Source organism: Microtus oregoni, unplaced genomic scaffold (assembly GCF_018167655.1).
Source record: "Microtus oregoni isolate MIOR12 unplaced genomic scaffold, Mior012 000085F_ref0000168, whole genome shotgun sequence".
NCBI lineage: Eukaryota > Metazoa > Chordata > Mammalia > Rodentia > Cricetidae > Microtus > Microtus oregoni.
In genome coordinates this window covers 1,085,009-1,104,718 of record NW_024544551.1, presented here as the reverse complement: position 1 = coordinate 1,104,718, position 19,710 = coordinate 1,085,009, and the positions used below count along the sequence as shown (strand labels likewise).

The 19,710-nt window shown below is 37.4% G+C and overlaps 1 protein-coding gene across 1 annotated transcript in view; it reads left to right on the top strand.

Annotated features, from left to right (window-relative positions):
- The window catches only part of LOC121441953 (tRNA-uridine aminocarboxypropyltransferase 2-like), a 45,134-nt gene extending 26,049 nt beyond the window's left edge, over positions 1–19,085 (top strand). Inside the window, exons 5-6 of the mRNA XM_041643374.1 lie at positions 13,192–13,320; positions 17,516–19,085. Of these exons, the coding sequence (XP_041499308.1) occupies positions 13,192–13,320; positions 17,516–17,686 (300 nt within the window). The 3' untranslated portion in view covers positions 17,687–19,085. The remainder of the gene's footprint in view (positions 1–13,191; positions 13,321–17,515) is intronic.
- The last annotated feature ends 625 nt before the right edge of the window (positions 19,086–19,710 follow it).

The window sequence follows — 19,710 nt, the reverse complement described above, 5'->3', positions numbered from 1 at the left end:
TTGTTTTCCAGCTATTTTGAAGATTGGCTGTTGTTGACTGGAGCACTGTGCTGTGTGACATACCATGAGAACTTACTCCTTCCTTCTCTCTCTAACTTTGTTTGCTGGCCTCTCTCCCTTCCTCTCTTTGCCAATTATTATTTGACCTCGAATTCTGTAATAAACTTTTTTAGGTTTCACAGGAGTGTGATGAGATGGTATGATGGTGTCTGTCTGTTTTACCCAGGATGGTGTTGTCAGTGTTCATCATGTTCCTGCAGTTGACCGGGCCTCATTCTCCTTTGCAGCTGACTCATGTTTCACCATTCACATGTGGAGGACACTGTCCTTCTTCTTCCCTGTATAGTAGTCTTTGGAAAGTTTTTTCTGTTCTCACTTGGTTACCACAGAGTGCTTTAATTTGTGTGTATCTTGCTCAGTTTTTAAACATAACATCACTGGGTATAGCAGTTCATAGTTATTTGCTTTCTGAGGTTGAAATATTTCACTTCATGTTTTTTGAAGTTTTAGAATTACTGATGGAAGGTCTGGTTATTGTGTTCCTGCCTTTGTATGTGCCTTCACAATTTTCTCATACTACTTTTAGCATTGTTTCTTTGTATTTTTGACATTTTGACTATGATGTATCATGGAAAGTTCTTCTCTGGTCGTGTCTATTTGTGGTATATATGAAGAAAAATATCCATTTCTTTTCAATTTTTCAATTTGGTGGAGTATAGGTTATTTAAGTATGTCCTTGTTATTCTCTGGATTTTCTTGGTGTCTGTTGTTATAACTTCCTTTCCATCTCTAATTTTGTTAATTTGGATATTCTTCCTTTACCTCTTAGTTAATTTGAATAAGGGTTTGTCAATCTTACTGATTTTTTTTTTAAAGAACCAACTCTATTTTATTGATTCATTCGTTATATTGTTAGTTCGTTTCTATTTTACTGATTTTAGCTCTGAGTTTGAATATTTCTTGCCATCTACTTGTTTTGGGTATGATTTTTTTCTTTTGTTCTAGAGCTTTCAAGTATGCTGTAAAGTTACTAGTATGAGATTTCCCCACTTATTTAAATGTAGACACTTAGTGCTATAAACTTACCTCTTCCAACTGCTTTCAATATGTCCCATAAGTTTGGGTATGTTGTGTATTCATTTGCATGCAATTCTAGAAAGTCTTTAATTCCTTTCTTAATTTATGTCTTGACCCATTTTTTTCATTTAGTAGTAAGTTGTTCAGTTTCCATGAGTTTGTAAGCTTTCTGATGTTTCTGTTGTTGATATCCAGCTGGAATATACAATCTGGTAGGACAGTTATCCTGGGACACCTTTTTATCACTTTTCTGATTTTTTTTTCGAGGCAGTGTTTCTTTGTGTACCCTTGGCTGTCCTAGAACAAGCTCTGTAGATCAAGCTGGCCTCAAACTCACAGTGTTTGGCCTGTCTCTGCCTCCTAAAATGCTGGATTAAAGGTGTGTGCTACCACTGCCCAGCTTGGATTCTTTTTTTTTTTTGTATTTATGTATTTACTTTTTTTTTGTTTTTATATCCTGACTACAGTTTACCCTCCCTCTTCTTCTCCCATTCCCCTCACACTCCTATCCACTCTTCCTCTGTTTCTCTTCAGAAAAGGGCAGTCCTTCCATGAATATCAACCAGCCATGGCGTATCAGATTGTAGTGAGACTAGGCACCTCCTCTCCTATTAGTGCTGGCCGAGAGAACTGGGTAGGAGGAAAGGTCCTAGAAGCAGGTAACAGAGTCAGATATACCAGCTTGTATTTTTTTTTTTACTTTTTTTGATTCATTGTGGAATTTACATCAAGCATTCTGTTCCCGCTTTTCTCCATTCCTTTATTCTCCTTGTCCTCTCTCTGCCCTTGCAACCTCTCCCACCAAACAAAACCAAATTTGAAAGAAAAATCAAAAAGCAAACCAAGCAAAGAAACAAAACAAAAACAAAAAAGAAGAATCCTACCGTGAAAGCTGGAGGTGGGCTTTGAGGTCTCATATATGCTCAAGCTATGCCCAGTATTGTAGACCACTTCTTGTTGCCTGCAGGATCAAGATGTAGCTCCTCTAGCATCATGTCTGCCTGCATGCCATCATGTCCCACCATGATGATAATGGACTAAACCTCTGAAAAATGTAAGCCACCCATTTAGATGCTTTCCATTGTAAGAATTGCTGTGGTCATGGTGTCTCTTCACAGCAATTGAAACTTTAAGACACCGGCATTCAGGCAAACACCTAGCCAGCACAGGGGCCCTGTGACCATATATTGCTATGTCATGCGTTGTGTGGCTTCTTAGGGCTCTGTATACATGAGCAGGCTTTCCCTTCCCACCTGTTCACCCCCTTTCCACGCCCCCTTCTCCATCAATCGACACTTCCTCTTACCCCTACCTTTTCCTAATAAACTTCATGTGGGTTTGTTGAGCTCTGAGACTCATTCTTCACTGCAGCAGCTGCAGCCTAACAACAGTTGGTACCAAGAATTGGGGTATTGTTGTGATAGGCCTGAGCTTTTGTTTGGAGGAATTTGGGTTTTGATACTTTAGGTTAGGAAAGCAGTGGAATGCTTTAAGTACTGCTTAATGGGCCTTACCAGTAGGAACATGGAAGACAGTGGTACCGAGAATGATTTGAACTGTAGGGGCCTGGTTCAAGAGGTTTCAGAGAAGAAGAATTTTAGTATGTTGCATAGAAATTATTCTAGTGATAGTTGGGTGAAGAAAGTGGCTATCTTTTGCCCTTGTTTGAAGAGTCTGCCTGAGGCTAAAGTGAAGAATTTCGGATTAATTCTATTCTATTAATTGGATGGAGGCCACTTGTTGGTTCCTGGCCTCTTAGCCGTGAAATAATTGCACAGAAACTGTATCAGTTAAATCACTGCTTGGCCCATTAGCTCTAGCTTCTTATTGGCTAACTTGTACATATTAATTTAACCCATTTCTATTAATCTGTGTATTGCCATGTGGCTGTGGCTTACCGGCTGAAGTTTAGTGTCTATCTCCTCTCTGGAGGGTGACCTGGCTTTGCCTGACTCCACCCCTTCTCCCCACATTCAGTTTAGTCCTGTGTCCATCCTACTGTCTCCAGCCCCCACCCCACCTACCTCTACTCTATTAGACCAAGCCAGTTTCTTTATTTATCAATGGTATTCATAGCATACAGAGGGGAATCCCACATCAATAGTTTGGTGAAGGAAATGACTATCTTTTGCCCTTTTGCGAAGAGTCTGCCTGAGGCTAAAGTGAAGAATTTTGGATTAATTCTATTGGTAGAGAAAAATCTCAAAACAGCCTAGTATAGACTCTGTTGTGTGGTTATTAGTGGTAGCTCTAATGAAGATTTATAATGAAGAGGAGCAAGCTGAGTACCAGGAAGTGGATGGAATTAAGACTCGTGTTCAAGGAGATAAACAGATTAAGAAATGGAATAAAGAACATGGTGACCTCAGAGCAAGATCCCACCCAGCTAAGTTTTTAATTTGTGAAAAAGAATTAAAGAAAAGCCAGGTGCTGGTGGTGTGCCTTTTATTCTAGCACTTGGGTGGCAGAGGTAGGCAGATCTCTGTCAGTTTAAGGCCAGCTTGGTCTATGAGCTAGTTCTAGTACATGCTCCAAAGCTACAGAGAAACCCTGTCTTGAAAAACCAAAAAAGAAAGAAAAGCTTAGAGCCAGGTGTGATGGTGCATGCCTTTAGTACCAGCGCTTAGAAAGCGAAAGCTGACAGATTTCTTGAGTTTGAGGCCAGCCTGGTCTACAGAGCAAATGCATGGAAAGCCAGTCTTAGGCAGTGAAGGAAACCATTGAAGACAGAAAACTGGCAAATATGTAACTGAACAAAAGAGCTGTGTTCCAGCCCCTGCAAGCAGAAAAAACTGGCAGCTTTGGCCATGTGGTTTTGGCTTTAGAGTTAAGGATAGAAGAAAGAGAATTTGCCTCCATGCTAAGGAAAGCTGTTAAGTTCCGGCATGTGTCAGGGGTGTCTGTGAACAGAGGCCTAGAGAGGCCATTATGTGAAGTTGAAATCTGGATTGTCTTGGAGGCCCCAAGATGTTGGAGATGCCAGAGACATTGCTGAGGAATGCTGCTAACAGGGACTAGACACAGCCCAATAGAAAGAAGTATGTTGCAGTCAACAAAGCTAAAAGGAATTGGAGATCTAGAGAACGTTTTGACATCAGACATGGAGATGCAGAGTTTGCATCTCCTGCTTTTCAGTCTTGTTTTGGTCCAGTATTTCCTCACTATATTCCCCTACCCATGTTTTGGAAAGGTACGTGTTGGATGTTTGTGATCTGCTTTTTGACTTTGGTTTTACAGGGGATTATAGTTAAGAGGTTTCATGAATCTCAGAAGAGACTTTGAATTTGGACTGTAAAACATTGTAGAGACTGTGTGATAGACTATGGGTACTTTTGAGGTTAGACTAAATGCATTTTGCATTATGCTACTGTTATAAGCTCAGAACATGCATTAATGGATGATTCCCTTAAGAGATGAGTGACACACTGTGTTGATGTCTAGTGCACACAGTGTGCTAACAGACGGGCACCAGTTTTCATCTGGGAGTCTGAAACTCTGGTATGTGTGAGGAAGCAGAAGACCTGACTGGCCTCCAGTAAGAACTGTGGACACTGCAGCCAGTACTGCATGCAGTGTTACAGTTCACTGCTGGAGGATTCTAGTTTGACTTGAGCTATTATCACTGGAGAGATCTCTAGGAGCTTCATGTATGCTTTCACTGGGACCAGGCCTCAAGGGTCTTTTTGTTGCTTTTGCTTTAATAATTCTTAGTCATAGTTTTGACTGTGTTTTTTTTTATTTTTTTTAATTACTCCATTGATAGTGAACGATAGCTTGGCTGGGTATAGACTGTGTTTTATTTTTGTTTATTCCTATCAAGTCACTGAATCTTTGAGTGATTGTGGGGACCCTTAGAACACTGCACAGTATTCCTCATTGTCCGCTATGTTCAGCTAGTCCGGATTTATCCCATGCTCTTTTGTGGGCAGTCCTTGGGCTTCCCACAGGTCAGGGAACCCTGATTGCTCTTCGAGCAGATGGGGGGGGGGGGGACTTGATCGGGGGAGGGGGAGGGAAATGGGAAGCGGTTGTGCGGACGAGGCAGAAATCCTTAATAAATAAATAAATTTAAAAAATAAAAAAAAAGAACACTGCACAGTAGATAGACTTCACTGAAGCTTCTTATCTCAGAGCACCTGCTGTTTTACAGTGTGTCTCGATCCAGTCACAGTTCAGTATGCTGTTGACAGAACTCACATCAAGATTTTCACCACATGGTTGGTCTGAACTAGAGGTCAGCCTAGCTTCTGCAAATATGTGTGGCACACTAGCAGGAGTAGCTGCAAGGTGGACTCAGACTGTTGGGTGGAATGCATGTATGTAGATTTTACGATATTAGCACCCAAGGTGCTGATTAAGGAATCAGATTATTTTATATTCTGGATTACCTTGTATTTTTGTTTAGTAAGGACAATTGTAGTACTCAATTCCATATATTCACACACACACACACACACACACACACACACGTTATATGTAAGCTGGTTATTGTGAGAACACAGTGAAATCAGAACTGGACCACCCTGTGGGTAGGTTACTGGTGGATCAAACTGCCAAGCTGTCTCTCAGGTGAGGTGGGGGTCAGAGAGAACAGCAAAATGCCAAAAAACCAAAAAAGCAGGTTTTATATGACAATCGGCAGGGTTGTGGTCTTTGAGCTAACACAGGGTGTTCAGATTAACTGGGAACTCCATGCCCTTGCCTCAGACAATTGGAGGTGGTGGTTTGCCTGGTAAATAGAAAACTACCTTTAGGCTTCTGTTTTCTCAATAACAATCCTGTTTACCCAGTCAGAGACTTTCTGTTTAGGATGCTGTCTTTTTGGGGCCCTGTTTGGACCTAACAGTAATTCTTTTCATTTCTTCCCCAGCTATCCTTTTCAAGTCTTAAGGAATATCTTTTCATTCTTTGAATGATTTTGTGTCCATGTTATTCATGTTTTTGGTTATCTTATTAATATATAACATTCTTTCCTGGCTTTGGTGTTTGTGAGATAAACAATGTTCTGATTATATACTCATTATAGAGTGTCTATTTTATTTTATTTTTTTAAAATCTCAACCTTTTCAGGTTAATTTTTATTTGGAAATAAAAATCTGGTCAGAATGTAGAATGAAGAGCTAACATGCACCATAACTTTTGTTTTCAAGAATAACTATGAAAGAAAGAATTCTTTTTCTAGAAAATATTGCATGTTTTTATGACGAAAAGTTAGCTTTGCTTAATATAGAAACATTTCCAACATGTGATGAGAAATAGTTCTTGTTTGCTCACTCATTTGTAGCTCTGGAGAGTCCTTCCCTCTGAACAGCATGGGGAATCTGCAAGCCTTATACACATTTTATGTATAATTTCATCTTTTCATGTATAAATTCATTTATTGCTCCTATGTGAGTGTGGCTTTGTTTATACTTAATACTTGTATCTGTATTTTAGTATTTATAATGAAATGACAACTTTATGGAGGTATTATTACATCTTAGAAAATAATTTTGCATACATTTTTATTTCATTTAAATAAATTTTGAGGAGGTGTCAATAAATATTACTAATGGTTTTGTGTCATTTTAAATTGAAATTCTGGATATTTAAGCTTGAGAAAGGAAGAAGCTAGTATGAGAAGAAGTGATTTCTGGCTTCAAATTTGTTGGTTCTAATCTTTCCTAAGTGCCTTTTTGTTTTTCAGGGACATCCGTCTGTTCATCTCTGTCCTGATGTTAGGTTTGTTTTGTTTGTTTGTTGCTTTCCCCCCTTCTTTTACTTTGTCTTAGTGGAGGCAACAGGATATGTACACTTCCACTAGAGTTTGGAGACCTGAGGTGATCCAGAACACTCATGGTTGAATCTGTGTTCCTTCATTTGTAATACTCTCTCTAGATGAATTAATTTTAGCCATGAATTCTAAGTACACAGTCTGCTTATGTCACTGAGACCTTAAGTCACTAGTGTTTTAGGTCACGATACTCCAACCACTTGTTCCAGAAGTAGTATAGTGGACCAGCTCCCTCTAATCTTCTTACCTGTTCTCGTCACTAGCTACAGTGATTTTTGGCTGACCACTCTTTGGATGCCACTGAAGACCTTGGAATAAGAAGTTTTGGTCACCTGCTTTGGGTGCAACCTTAAATAAAATCACACCCATTCATCCTCCCCTTTCATTTTCTGCATTGACGTATATTTACATTGAGATTCTTAACGTTCTTTTCATTTGTATGTGCCACTTCATTATGATAATCCTAAGCTATTAATTAGATATAGAATTGTTTACACAGTGTTTTCATTCATGTTTTTTTTGCGCTACTCTTGTTTAATCACAGTGATAATTCACAATCTCTTTAAAGCAATAAATTCTCAATCTTGAGTTTGTAGGGGTGGCTAAGATCTGCCAGTCATTTCCAGATAGAAGGCAAGTTAAGTGAGCGTATGCATATTATTATCCGGAATTAGAACATGGATTGAAATAAAGAAAGGTGGTTGGAGATTTAGTGCAATGGTAAGTGCTTGCCTAACAAGCACAAGGCTCTGGGTTTGGTCACTAGTTTTTTTTTTTTTTGTTGTTGTTGTTTGTTTGTTTTTTTTGTTTTTTTTTGTTTTTTAAAGATTGGAGTTTGAGAAATTGAAGTGCTTTATGCAGGGGAGAGCATACACTGTAAAGGACACCGAATGTGTAGCCCAGTGGATAGAAGGAAAACCAGGGGAGTCTGGTGTCTCGACAGCAGAGCAATAGAGTTTCATTACTGTTGACCACTGCTTTTAGGTGAGTTAAAATGAGGACAGAAGTGTCATCAGTTTTAATGACATGATAGTTGCTGCAGTGTTGCTTTTAGTAAGCAGTTTTCATGGAGTACAGAGACCTGGCTTAAGGGGCCATTAGTCTCAAGCTGAACAGTTTGCAGAGAAAAGGGAGGACGGAGAAGCTGGCAGAATTCTGAGACTACTGTATGTGTGTGTGTGTGTGTGTGGGGGGGGTTACTTATATTTTCTTCAAGTAGGAGAGGCTTAAACTTGTTTTAAGTAAGCATGAAGGTTTAGCTAAAAGAGATCAAAGTAAGAAAAAGAATGTTTGATAGCATGAGAGTCTTTCTCAGACAGTAGGAAGGATGAATAAGGGTGTTTTGAACATTTTTTACAAGTCTTTTGGGTCTTGGATAAATAAATACCTAAAACTGGACCTTGTTTCTTATTTAACTTCTCCCTTGATTTTAGTCATTCTAACTGCAGTAGCTTGTACCTCATTGTGCTTTAATTTGCATTTGTGCCCCCCTTATGATCATTACTTGAGGGAGAATTTTTATTATTGAGATGCAAGACTTTTAAATATATCTACAAAGTCTTTGTTAGATTTATATAGCACAAATATTTATTTCATTCTCAGTTTTGCTTTGCATTTATTAATATTGATGTTTGAAGAACAAGTTTTTAATTTTAATGAAGGCCAGTTTATCCCATTGTTAAGGTTTATATTATGACAATTTTTTTATTAGCAGTGAGATAGAGTGTTCTTGTTTATATAAAATTGGTGCATAATTTATATGTGTGTATGTATATGTACATGGTGTGTACATATATGTAAGAGGACAATTTGTGGGAGTTGTTTTTTTTCTCTCTACCATGTCCTGGGGTCCTGTGGATTGAATTCAGGTTATTAGGCTTGGCAGCAAGTGCCATTCATTACTTAGTAAGGCATTTTGTCAGTCTCAATTTTTATTAAATATTTATTTATTTATTAAATATTAGTTCCTTGATTCCATGTATTTTGTGAATTGCAGTCATACCTGAAAGGGTCTAGTAATGTGAGATGACTTGTGTTTGTTTTTAATTAACTATAACTTTTAGAGAGCCATATTATTTTCTGATGATGCATAAGCCTCTAATTGTGTACATTTTTGGAGGAGTACATTATTCAGAAAAGTCCTGCATAACCACAATGAAAATAAGCTGTGCGCAGCAGCGTATGCACTATAGACTTCCATGCAGCAGCTGTCACAGTTGGCAGAGTCATCCTAGAGAAGCACTGTATTAAATTGGTCCAGTGGACACAATTAATTCAGAAAAAGGAGCTGTTTGCATGACAGGCATGGTTGGCATAGTTAGGCAGCTGGTATGATTATGTATCTCAATTATAGGGCATGGTGGATAAAAGTGTTTATGAAAAGATGAGAAGTGCAGAGTGTGAACAGATGGCTAAGAATACTTGACTTTCGAAGAATACCTTGCCATATTACTAGTAATTTTTAAAAGAACTGGGGATTTTGTATAATTTGAGAAATACACTGAATACAAATGGAAAATACTTAGATAATCTGATTTAGAAGAAAGATAACATTAAAATGTATTTCATTGCTTTTAGAAATTACTAATGAATTTTATTATAAACGTTATATAAGCATGCAAGCAGCCTTTGTATCTCATAACTTTCATACTGTGTACTATAAAATACAACACATTAAAGCATTTCTCTCTCTCTCAGAACACACACACATGCACAGATTCATATATGCACACATACAAATACAGCCTGTATAAGCCATGACATTTCATTTACTTTTTACTGATTCTTCTTCTTATGCTCTGAGGCTACTAAAGGTTCTTGCTAAGTATGTATGTCCTAAACCAACTTAAAAGTAGCTCTTGCTTTTCAGACTTATTGAACCAAAAGCAGATAGGATATACATTCTAAATATTGTCCTTAAACTTACAGATGAGTGTAGTTTTTACCCCTCATTAAGGAAACTTCTCTTTACAACAGATAGAAACCATTATAAGAAATCACAATCCATCAAAATGCAGAGTTATGGAGCCCAGTCTCAACTGATCTGCCTGTAATATAACTCCTACACCTCAGATTCACATTGCAGAAATGGGAATGGAAAGATAGTAGGAGCCAGAGAAACAGGTGAAGGACAGCATCAATGGACACCCCCAAGTAAACTCGGCATGTGTTGCATGTGTGTTGGGGAGGTAGTATCACAAGTCCTCAAACCTACACAAAAGAACTGTAGGCAACTAAGGGATGCTGAGAGTGGGATACCGGGAGAGAGTCCCCAGGGAAGAGCTCACCAATTGGTTATCCAGTGCCAAATGTTTGGCCCTGAGAACACACACACACACACACACACACACACACACACACACACGAGTAACTTTATATAAGTAAGTTGTATTTATAGATTTAAGAATACACACAAGGAAGGTACAATACACATGGGAGGGTTTAGAGGAAGGAAAGCGAAGGGGAAAGTGATAGAATTATATTATTATTTCAAGGAAGAAAAGAAAATTATTAAATTTTCATTAGGTATGTAGTAGTCAGTTGCCACTGAATGACTTTTTCAAACACCATGTGTGTGTGTGTATATGTAAATTTACAAAAGTAAAAAGGGACCTACTTGATACCCAAGAAGAGGGCTACTCTGAGGTTATGAGATTAGCAAAGGACACAACACATTTTTGGAACCCAGTAATTAATATAGGGGCATTTTAATTTTTTGTTTTATTTCATTTTTGAAGGGTTTAATTATGTGTCCTTGGCTGTCCTCGAACTCATTCTGTAGACCAGGCTGGCCTCAAACTCAGAGATCTGTGTGCCTGCCTCTGCCTCCTTAAGTGCTGGGATTAAAGGTGTGCACCAGCACCTCTGAGCAGTGGGAACATTTTTATAAGCAAGCCTTGGATATAACAACTGGGGCCACAAAACTGTCCAGTTTTTCTATAATGCCTGTGCTAGAAACCGAGAATTAGGAATGAAAACATCTTTGTCTTTGTTTTTTAGAGGAGTATATGCTTCTGCTTTGCCATCAGTATTTTCTATGGTCTTTTTTTCCCCCGTTTATTTATTTATTAAAGATTTCTGTCTCTTCCCCGCCACCTCCTCCCATTAAATTTTAGTTTGTTATACCATTTCTGTTTTTAAAATCTTACTCACTTTGGGTATAAGGGCTAGATTAAAAACAAATTTTCTAGTAAAATTTGAATGCTACTTTTGGATTTTGGATTTGAGGTGTGTTAAGACTTGCAGATACTAGTTTAAGCTGTTTTTCTGTCTAAAGAGCAGAAAATAAAATCAAGTAAATAATGAACCCAATAGCTGCTGTTGCTATGTCCTTGTGTCATCTTATCTTTCTAGACTTCTAGTTCCTCTGTAATATATATGTGTGTGTGTGTGTGTGTGTGTGTGTGTGTGTACACTAGTGGGTACTTGGTCATTTTCTATTTTACTTACATGTTCAACAGAAATTTCAGTTCATTATAGTATAACTTTTTTCCTTTGCTTTATGGTATTATATAATCAGTTGATCTGGACTTTTAGAAGGATTGTCCAGAAAGGACAGAATTTTTCTCTGTTTAAGTGCCTGAATAGATTCCTATTTAACATATTTTTTCTTACACTGAGTTTTGTTAGTATGAGATTTTAATTTAGTCAAAAAAGTAACATGTTTATTTTTTTACTGTTTTTCCAGTACCTCTCATCTCTCTCTCTCCGTCTCTCTGTCTCTCTGTCTCCCCAACCCCCCTCTCTCTCTTACACACACACACACACACACACACACACACGCACGTTTAAACCTTTGTTCTGCATGTGGGAGAAAACATGATGTATTTGTCTTTCTAAGTCTTTTTTTCCCTTGACATATGATTTTCATTTGTATGTTTTCCTACAAATACCATGATTCTATTTTTTAGAGCTGCATAAAATTTTATTTTATATATATATATATATATATATATATATACACATACACACACTACATTTTAAGTGCACAGCAAGTACTTTATTTACATTGAAGCACATTATTTTTTTCCTTTTCTTGCAGAGTTTTAACTTACATAATATGGACTGACTACAGTTTCCCCTCCCTCTACTCCTCCCATTCTCTCTCCCGTTCAGGTCTATCCCCTTTCAGTCTCATTAGAAAACAAACAAGCTTCTGGGGGATAATACAATATAATAACATAAAGTAAAAACAAACACATTGGAATAGGGCAAAAAACAGAAGCAAAGGAACCCAAGAAAAGGCATAGGCAAACATATAGGCACAGAATCCAGTCATTCACACACTCAAGAATAAAAACACCTGAATGAAAATATATACAAAAAGAACCTCTGGGGTAAAAAGAGGAGAATATATAAATTAAAAATAAAAAATAATATTTAAAAAACCCAAACAAAACAAAAACCCTGACACTATATTATGAGACAAGGAGCCTCCAAAGGTGCCATGGAGTTCATTTTCTGTTGGCCATCTACTGCTGGGCAAGCAGCCTGCTGTTAAGAGTAGTTTGTTCCCCAGTGAGGTTCCCTTGGAGAAAATTAAATTTTCATTTGCAAATAGTTATCAGTTGGAGATAGCCTCTGGGTTAGCATTGTCGGGGGGTGGGGGGGCATATGTCCACCTTTTTCAGCCTAGCACCCTGACTGGTGCAGACTCATGCAGGCTTGTGCATGCTGCCTCAGTCTGTGAGTTCATAGGTGTGTAGATCCTGTTTTAGAAGGTGTCTTCCATCCCATCTGGCTCTTCTACTCTTTCTGTTTCCACTTTCACAGGGTTTCCTGAGCTCTTAGGGGAGGGATCAATGGATCTCACACTCATTGTTGGGCTGTGGGCCTCTATATTTGGGTATAATGGTGTTAATTTGGGGTGGGGGAAATAAAGGGAAGGCAGTATTCAGGATTGTTGGGTGCTTCCTGTATGCCCAGTAAGGGCCCTACCACTGAGCTGTATCCTCAACCTTAGGTTAATTTTTTTTTTTTTTAAATTTAAGCTACTCATTGGATCATTTGAGCACTTTGCCAATTTCCTATTTGCTATTCTTATGTCTTCTTTTGTGGTGTGTATTCACTCTTGTCCTCACTGGAGGGTGTTACTGGTGTCATTTGTTATATAGAAATATAAATGTATTCTGGGTATCTTTTGTCAGATATCTTTTGTAGCTAGACTCTTGCTTCTGCTACCCGATAGTAACAACTAAAGGATGTGCATAAAGATAATGATATATGTTAATATTTCTAAACTCGAAATTTTTGAAGGAAGGTGAGTAGTATTTAAAATGTATGTTTCATAATTTTAAATTTAAAATGAAAATTACATTTCATTACTTTGCATTTGGTTTCAGGTGCAGTTAAAAACTAGCATTTGTAGTCAGTATGTAATTCGGATGCAACCAACTAGCAGGTGCCTTTCTACCTTAGAATGTGCTGCTGCTGCTCTTTCCATCTTAGAGAAAAATAAGTACATACAAGAGGTATGTGGAAGTCATAGTTTTTTTTTTAAGTCGGGTTGGATTTTATTGAGAAAATGTAGACATGCATAACTTGTTAATTATGTAAGAGAAGTGACAAGTGGAGTATATCTGCAGTAGGTATTTATGGAGTTTCATAATCTTCCTCCTCTCTGGTATTTTACTGTGTTGGTTTAGCATTCCATTTTGCATTATTTAAATATTCCCACTAAGCTGTGCAAACAGCATTTTTAATATGCTAAATTGCATGTAAGTAGCACAGCACTCAATAGAGTTTTTTGGCTAGATTTTTCCTTTAGTGTTCTCTACTTCTTTTTTAAGTAGTTGTATTCTCTGGTGATCCAATTTTTTTTTTAATTAAAAGAACATTCTTCACCAACATTACTTGTTTGAATTGGTGCCTTTATTTGAGGAGATATGCTAACATTATGTTTACTTTATTAAACTTGCTTAGAGTGCAAAATAGGTACTTATGGATAGAAATGTCTATAGAATATGAAAAAGATTTAACCCACAATTATTTTTTTATTTAACTCCCATAAAATTCTAATGATTACATATATAACTAATAATTATTAGCAGAGAAAGCATTTCAATGAGCTTAGTAATATCTCAACTTTTTGGGACAGTTTAGAAACTTTATAGCAAAAGAAAAGTATCATAAATAAATAACTTAAGATGGGTTATGAAAAGTAAGGGAACTATTATTTCTTATTCAGAAAAAAATGCCATAGGATGACAGTTAAATAATAGAGTTGTTAGCTCCTCTATCATACAAGCCACCATGCAGGCACATGCCTGCATGCACAGACAGAGCCCTCTCTTCAGCAGTGACTAAAACCTAGCAGAGTAACTGGAAGTTATAGAGACGTTAGTCCTGAAGAGAACAAAAACGACCTCCAGAGTTTGCAGAAGAGTTAAAGAGTGCTGGGAGCTAGGGTTGAGTTCTTTGTTCCTCTCTGGGCCCTGAGCCATGGACAGAGAGAGTTAGGGGCCTTCTTCTTTTGAGAGGCATCGTGTTTCATGGCGATACACAGATTAATAGAAATGGGTAAAATTAATATGTAAGAGTTAGCCAATAAGACGCTAGAGCTAATGGGCCAAGCAGTGATTTAATTAATACAGTTTCTGTGTGGTTATTTCTGGGCTGAGCAGCGGGAACCAAATAAGTGGCCTTCATATAACAGAGGCTTCCTTTGTATGTGTGTGTAGACTGTTCCAACCAAACAGTTTCACTCCCACATGCTGTCCTTGAGAAGAACACTTCCCAGCAATCCTAGATCTGTTCTTTGAATGACTGGGGTGTCCCAGACACTCTCTTCTTCCTTTGCCAGTCACCTTCCCTCTCTGTGTGACTTTATGTCTATATGTTTGCCACTTTCTTTCTTGATGAAACCAGAAACATTCATGGATGACAAAAAGCTAATAGCTGACGTTGATTCCTGCTAGATTATATGTGATGGTTTGTGGTATGTTAACTTAAAAATTATAGGTCTACCATGACCACACAAAACTTGGGTAACTTATGCTCTAAGTGTAGTATCTGAGAATAAATAATGGCTAAAATATGGAGTTGTGATGGGAACCCACATGTCCTGAGCTTTTGATATTCCTTATGGATGGGTTGAAAATAAACTTTCGTAGTAACACTGAGGGTCTGGAATCCTTTTTCTGCTTACTTCAACCTTCAGGAATAATCAAATCACAGTGGCCATGAGTAGAGAAACAATGTCTATCCATGATTTGGGTGATTCTAATATGCACGATGGGAACATGAATGGGAGACATGTGTGATGAAACATCTTAAAATGCTTATTATAGAAAACAGATTTGCTTCCAGTTCATAGTATATGTTGTTTTTATTGGAAGTGAACCCTAAAGCCAATCTATTAAAATTAGTTACAAAAAATAAATAGCACACTTCTTTGTGGAATACAGACAGTTACTGTCTTCTGTGGCAATGGATGTATTATTTCTTCACTGGAAGGAAAGCTATAGAGTCTTTCTTCTAGAAAACCTTTTAAAACCTTAAGATCTTGGAAAACAGGAAATATTGTGGCTTCCTTCTATAGACATCAAGTGCCTACAAATGCACAAATTTAATGTGATATTGATTTCCAGTCTTCTGGTTCAGCCCCATGCTAGGTACTGGAGCAGCTTCCAAGCACAGGAAGTAGTGGATGTGAGGCTCTGAGAGTGTGGGCCCTGGAAGGAGCACGGTGCAGGCCTGAAGTCAGCTTGGGTTGCAGCTTTACCACCTGCTGTCAGTATGATTTGCCAGGGGCAGTTGCATAATCTCTCCTTGTACTTATTTTTCCTTTTAAACTTGTATAAATTGGGGATGTAGCTCAGTGAGAGAGTAGAGGTTTCCAAAATACTTGTCCTTTTTTTTTTTTTCTTACTGGTCTGTATCAACAGGGATTCTGTGTGACAGCCTTTAAAAATAAAGGCAGTGGTTAAATCAACTTTTTTTTTTAAAAAAAGCAAAACCTCTTCTCTAAGTACAGCATGCTAAAGTGGACGGTCCTGAGTTATAAACGCAGCTCGGAAAGGACTTTAGGAGCCCAGATCTGGGGCTGGAGAGATGCCTTCGCAGTTAAGAGTACTGGATGCTCTCCAGAGGACCCAGCATTATCTCAGCACTCACAAGACAGCTCATAACTGTCTGGACCTTCAAGCCCAGGGGATCTAATGACATCTTTTTGCCCTTTGGGCACTGCATACTTGTTTTGCACAGACATACATGTAAGCAAAACACCCATACACATAAATAAACACAAAAAGCCCACATTTTTTTTTCCTGTCTGTCCATTAACCTCTGTGTTTGACTTTAATTGTCACATTTATTGCCAACTGATCATGATGGTTTGTCCTACCTCTAATAACCATATTCTTGACAGGAAAAGAGCAAAAAAAAAAAACCTATGCTACCTAAATCTGTTGGCTTTGAGTGCCTCTAAAAGCCCATCCCAAGTGATTTTCATTTACCTGCCATTACTCACTGCTTTATTAGTAGAAGGGCATAATACCTTCATGAATAAAATTGGGTTCTATTAATAAGATAAAATTATTGGGTAGGGAGAGGCAATTATCAGAGACTGCCAAAGTATTTAATACTTCATTGTAAAGTAAAGCCCCTTTGTATGTTTTTATATGTAAAAATATACCATGTATTTTGTATATGTGGGAGAACAAATTTTCACACAGACAGTTTGAAAATTTTCGATCAATCTCCCCCCCCCCCCGCCCAAGACAGGGTTTCTCTGTGTAGTGCTGGCTGTAAGCATGACTGGCCTTGAACTCAGAGGTCCTCCTGTTTCTGCTTCCCAAGTGCTTGGGCCAATTTTTTCCTTTTAAAAAATGAATCTTTAATGGCCTTTTCAACCAAAACAATTGCTATTGTTATTTATATTATTTTTTTCTTTTTTTATTATTCTTATTATTACAAATTTCCCCCTCCTCCCCTCCTCCTATTTTCCCTCCCCCTCCTCCCGTTTTTCCTCCCCCTCCCTCTCCAGTTCAAAGAGCAGTCAGGGTCTTACATACAAAGAATCTGATCCAAAAGTGTCTTCAAAATGCTATTTAATTTTGTTTTAGTTTTTCATCTTGAATAACTTTATATAGCGCGTATGTTCCAGCTTTGTATCAGCCTTCACCATCTCTGTTAACTTATGTGTAAATTCAGTTAACACATGAGTGTTTTATGCTTGGCCCTGCAAAAATTTTCATTAGACAAGGTTTAAATTACAGTATTTCAAATGTACCACATGTGACTTTGTGGCATCTGTGTTTTCCATGTACTACTGTGAGGAAGACTTCGCTATCATCATAGAATTGTTTGTGTCAGTGAGGTACACTAATTGTGATTGGAATTCAACTAATGTGATGTACCTATTTATCTGTTTTCTTTAATCATCTTGTTAACTGATTAAATGATTGTAATGAGAAATTTTCATGTTACCTAAATAAATTACTGTATAAAACACAACTCAGCTTCCATTTCCTATATGGAAAATCATTATGAATCCTTTTATTAGAATCTGAATTAGAAATAATTACGAAGGTTAGAATAGTCATTACTCTTCACAGTTAAAAGCAATAATAAAAAGGACATCTAAATGTCTGCATTGGAAAGAAAAGTATAGATAGAATACATGTTGCCACAAATATGTTTTTAGTATCTTTTTTTCCTTAACAGACTTTGCTTCGCCCTCTTCAAGCGCTATGTTCTTTCCAGCTTCAGCATGGTGCTCAGATTCGCCTCAGCAAGGAATACCTTCTGAAAAACGGATTATACCCCAAGCCAATGCCAAAGAACAAACGCAAGCTCAGGAAGATGGAGCTGTTAATGAACAGTGTTAAAATTTAGCACCACTGGCTCCATGGTGCTCATTCACCTGTCTTTAGCTGACAAGACTATGTAAACTTTCCCCTGGTTTGGGCTTGAAGGCTTTGACTCCGAAGACGTAGTGCTGGCAGGCACTTGTGCAGAAAGAGATGGGCTGCTCAACAGCATCCTACAGCACACTTCCACCCACTCTGGGAAAAGCAGACTTTCACAGTGTATTTGTCATTTGTTTCATTTTGGTTTTTGTTTTCTTTTGAGACAGGTTTCTCTGTATAGCCTGTAGACCAGGCTAGGCTCGAACTCAGAGATCCACCTTCCTCTGCCTCCTGAGTTCTGGGCTTAAAGGTGTGAGCTACCATTGTTCAGATACTATATTTGTTTTGAAATATGTGCTTCTGCTACATTTTTTTTCTTAGATCTATTCAACATACAGTTAGTTGTTGGTCTAGAGTAAAGAGTTGTCTATATAATGAAAACTGTGCCTGGGAACAGTGTTGTTTCCATCGGTGTTGCCGATACCTAGGTATATAAATGATGGATATACCCTACATTGGTTTCAGCCTTACTGTGAAATAAATGGCAAAAAGGGTTACTTGTTTTATTAAATAGTATAAAGGAACAGGGAAACTTTCCTGTTTAGGTTTGAACTTGGACTCAGTGAATGTAATTTACACCTTCTGTAATTATCTGGATTCCTGTGGAGTGCATTTAATTTTGAAATAGCTTGCATTCTCATTGGAGTTGCATTGCCTAAGTTTTAGTTTTTCAGTGTTCATTTAACAAGTTTACTGGTTGTAGTAAGAGTTTTTTTTTTTGATGAAGTGTCTGTATAGAAATGAGTGAAGTAGAGTATAATACAGTTATCATTTTGAGAACATACTTCTGTAGTAACTCTACGTAAATTTTTTTAAGAGCAAAAACTTTCAATATGAAAGATCAAATTTTCTCACCCTATTAAGAGAATATTTGTTGAGATTTTGTATAGAATAAGAGAAATTTATACACTATATATCCAATTTACAGTTAAGTCAACACTTCGGCAATATCAGGGTGTTTCCATTTTGACCTATGTTCACGATTACTACAATTCCCTGAATCCAGGGTTGTATGGGAGGAAAAATCAAGCATGCAGTTAAGTGATGATTTTGATAAATACATGTGTGTGACACACACTGGTTTCTGATGTTTTTCATGCTCTTTTGTTTATTATTGGTCCAGATGACATTCATTAATAGCTTGGCTGGTCCCAATTAGAATGCTAACAAATATGTGTCAAATTATGTAAAAATATTTAAAATATTAAAATTTAGATTTGTGACTTCAATTGCTGACTTATATTTGCATTTAAAAATAAATTGGCCTTTTATAACCTGTATCAATTGACTATTTGTGTAATAATGGAAAAATAGTATAATGCATAATAGTTTCTTAATGAATAAGTTAAAATCATCTTTCAGTAATTTTTTATGTTGGAATTAAATTTCACAAAGTTCTTTGAGTGTTGTGATTGCTCTTTAAGAAAAATCAAGCAAATGATACCATTTATATTTCCAGACTTCAGTTTGTGTTTACCATTTAGAATAACATTTTAAATATATTGACTACTTAAATCCTTAAATGTATTAATTTGGCTGTGTGTGTGTATTAAAGAAGATGTATCTAGATAGAAGGAAGATGGCATATTTGAGACATTTGGCACTTTGCTACATCTGTGTATCTACACCAGCATCAGGTGCATGGCTACATGGAGCGGTGAGCAGCATGGAAAGTTAGGATGCTACAGTAGACAGAGATGAGGCAAATGCAGAAATACAGAAGTTTAGATTTGTAGAAGAAACTGGATCGTAAGGTAGTATGCCAGTGGAGCTTTAAATCAAAAACAAAGGAGTGCGTTACTGAGCTCTACAGACTGAAGTGGCATTTTTCAAAACTGTAGTGTAACATGGATCTCTGCCATTTGAAGTCACCATCTGCACAGGAGCAGACAGGGGAGAAGATCCCTACCTCCTTCTTGGTTTGTACTCTGGTGCTGTGGGGTCATCTTA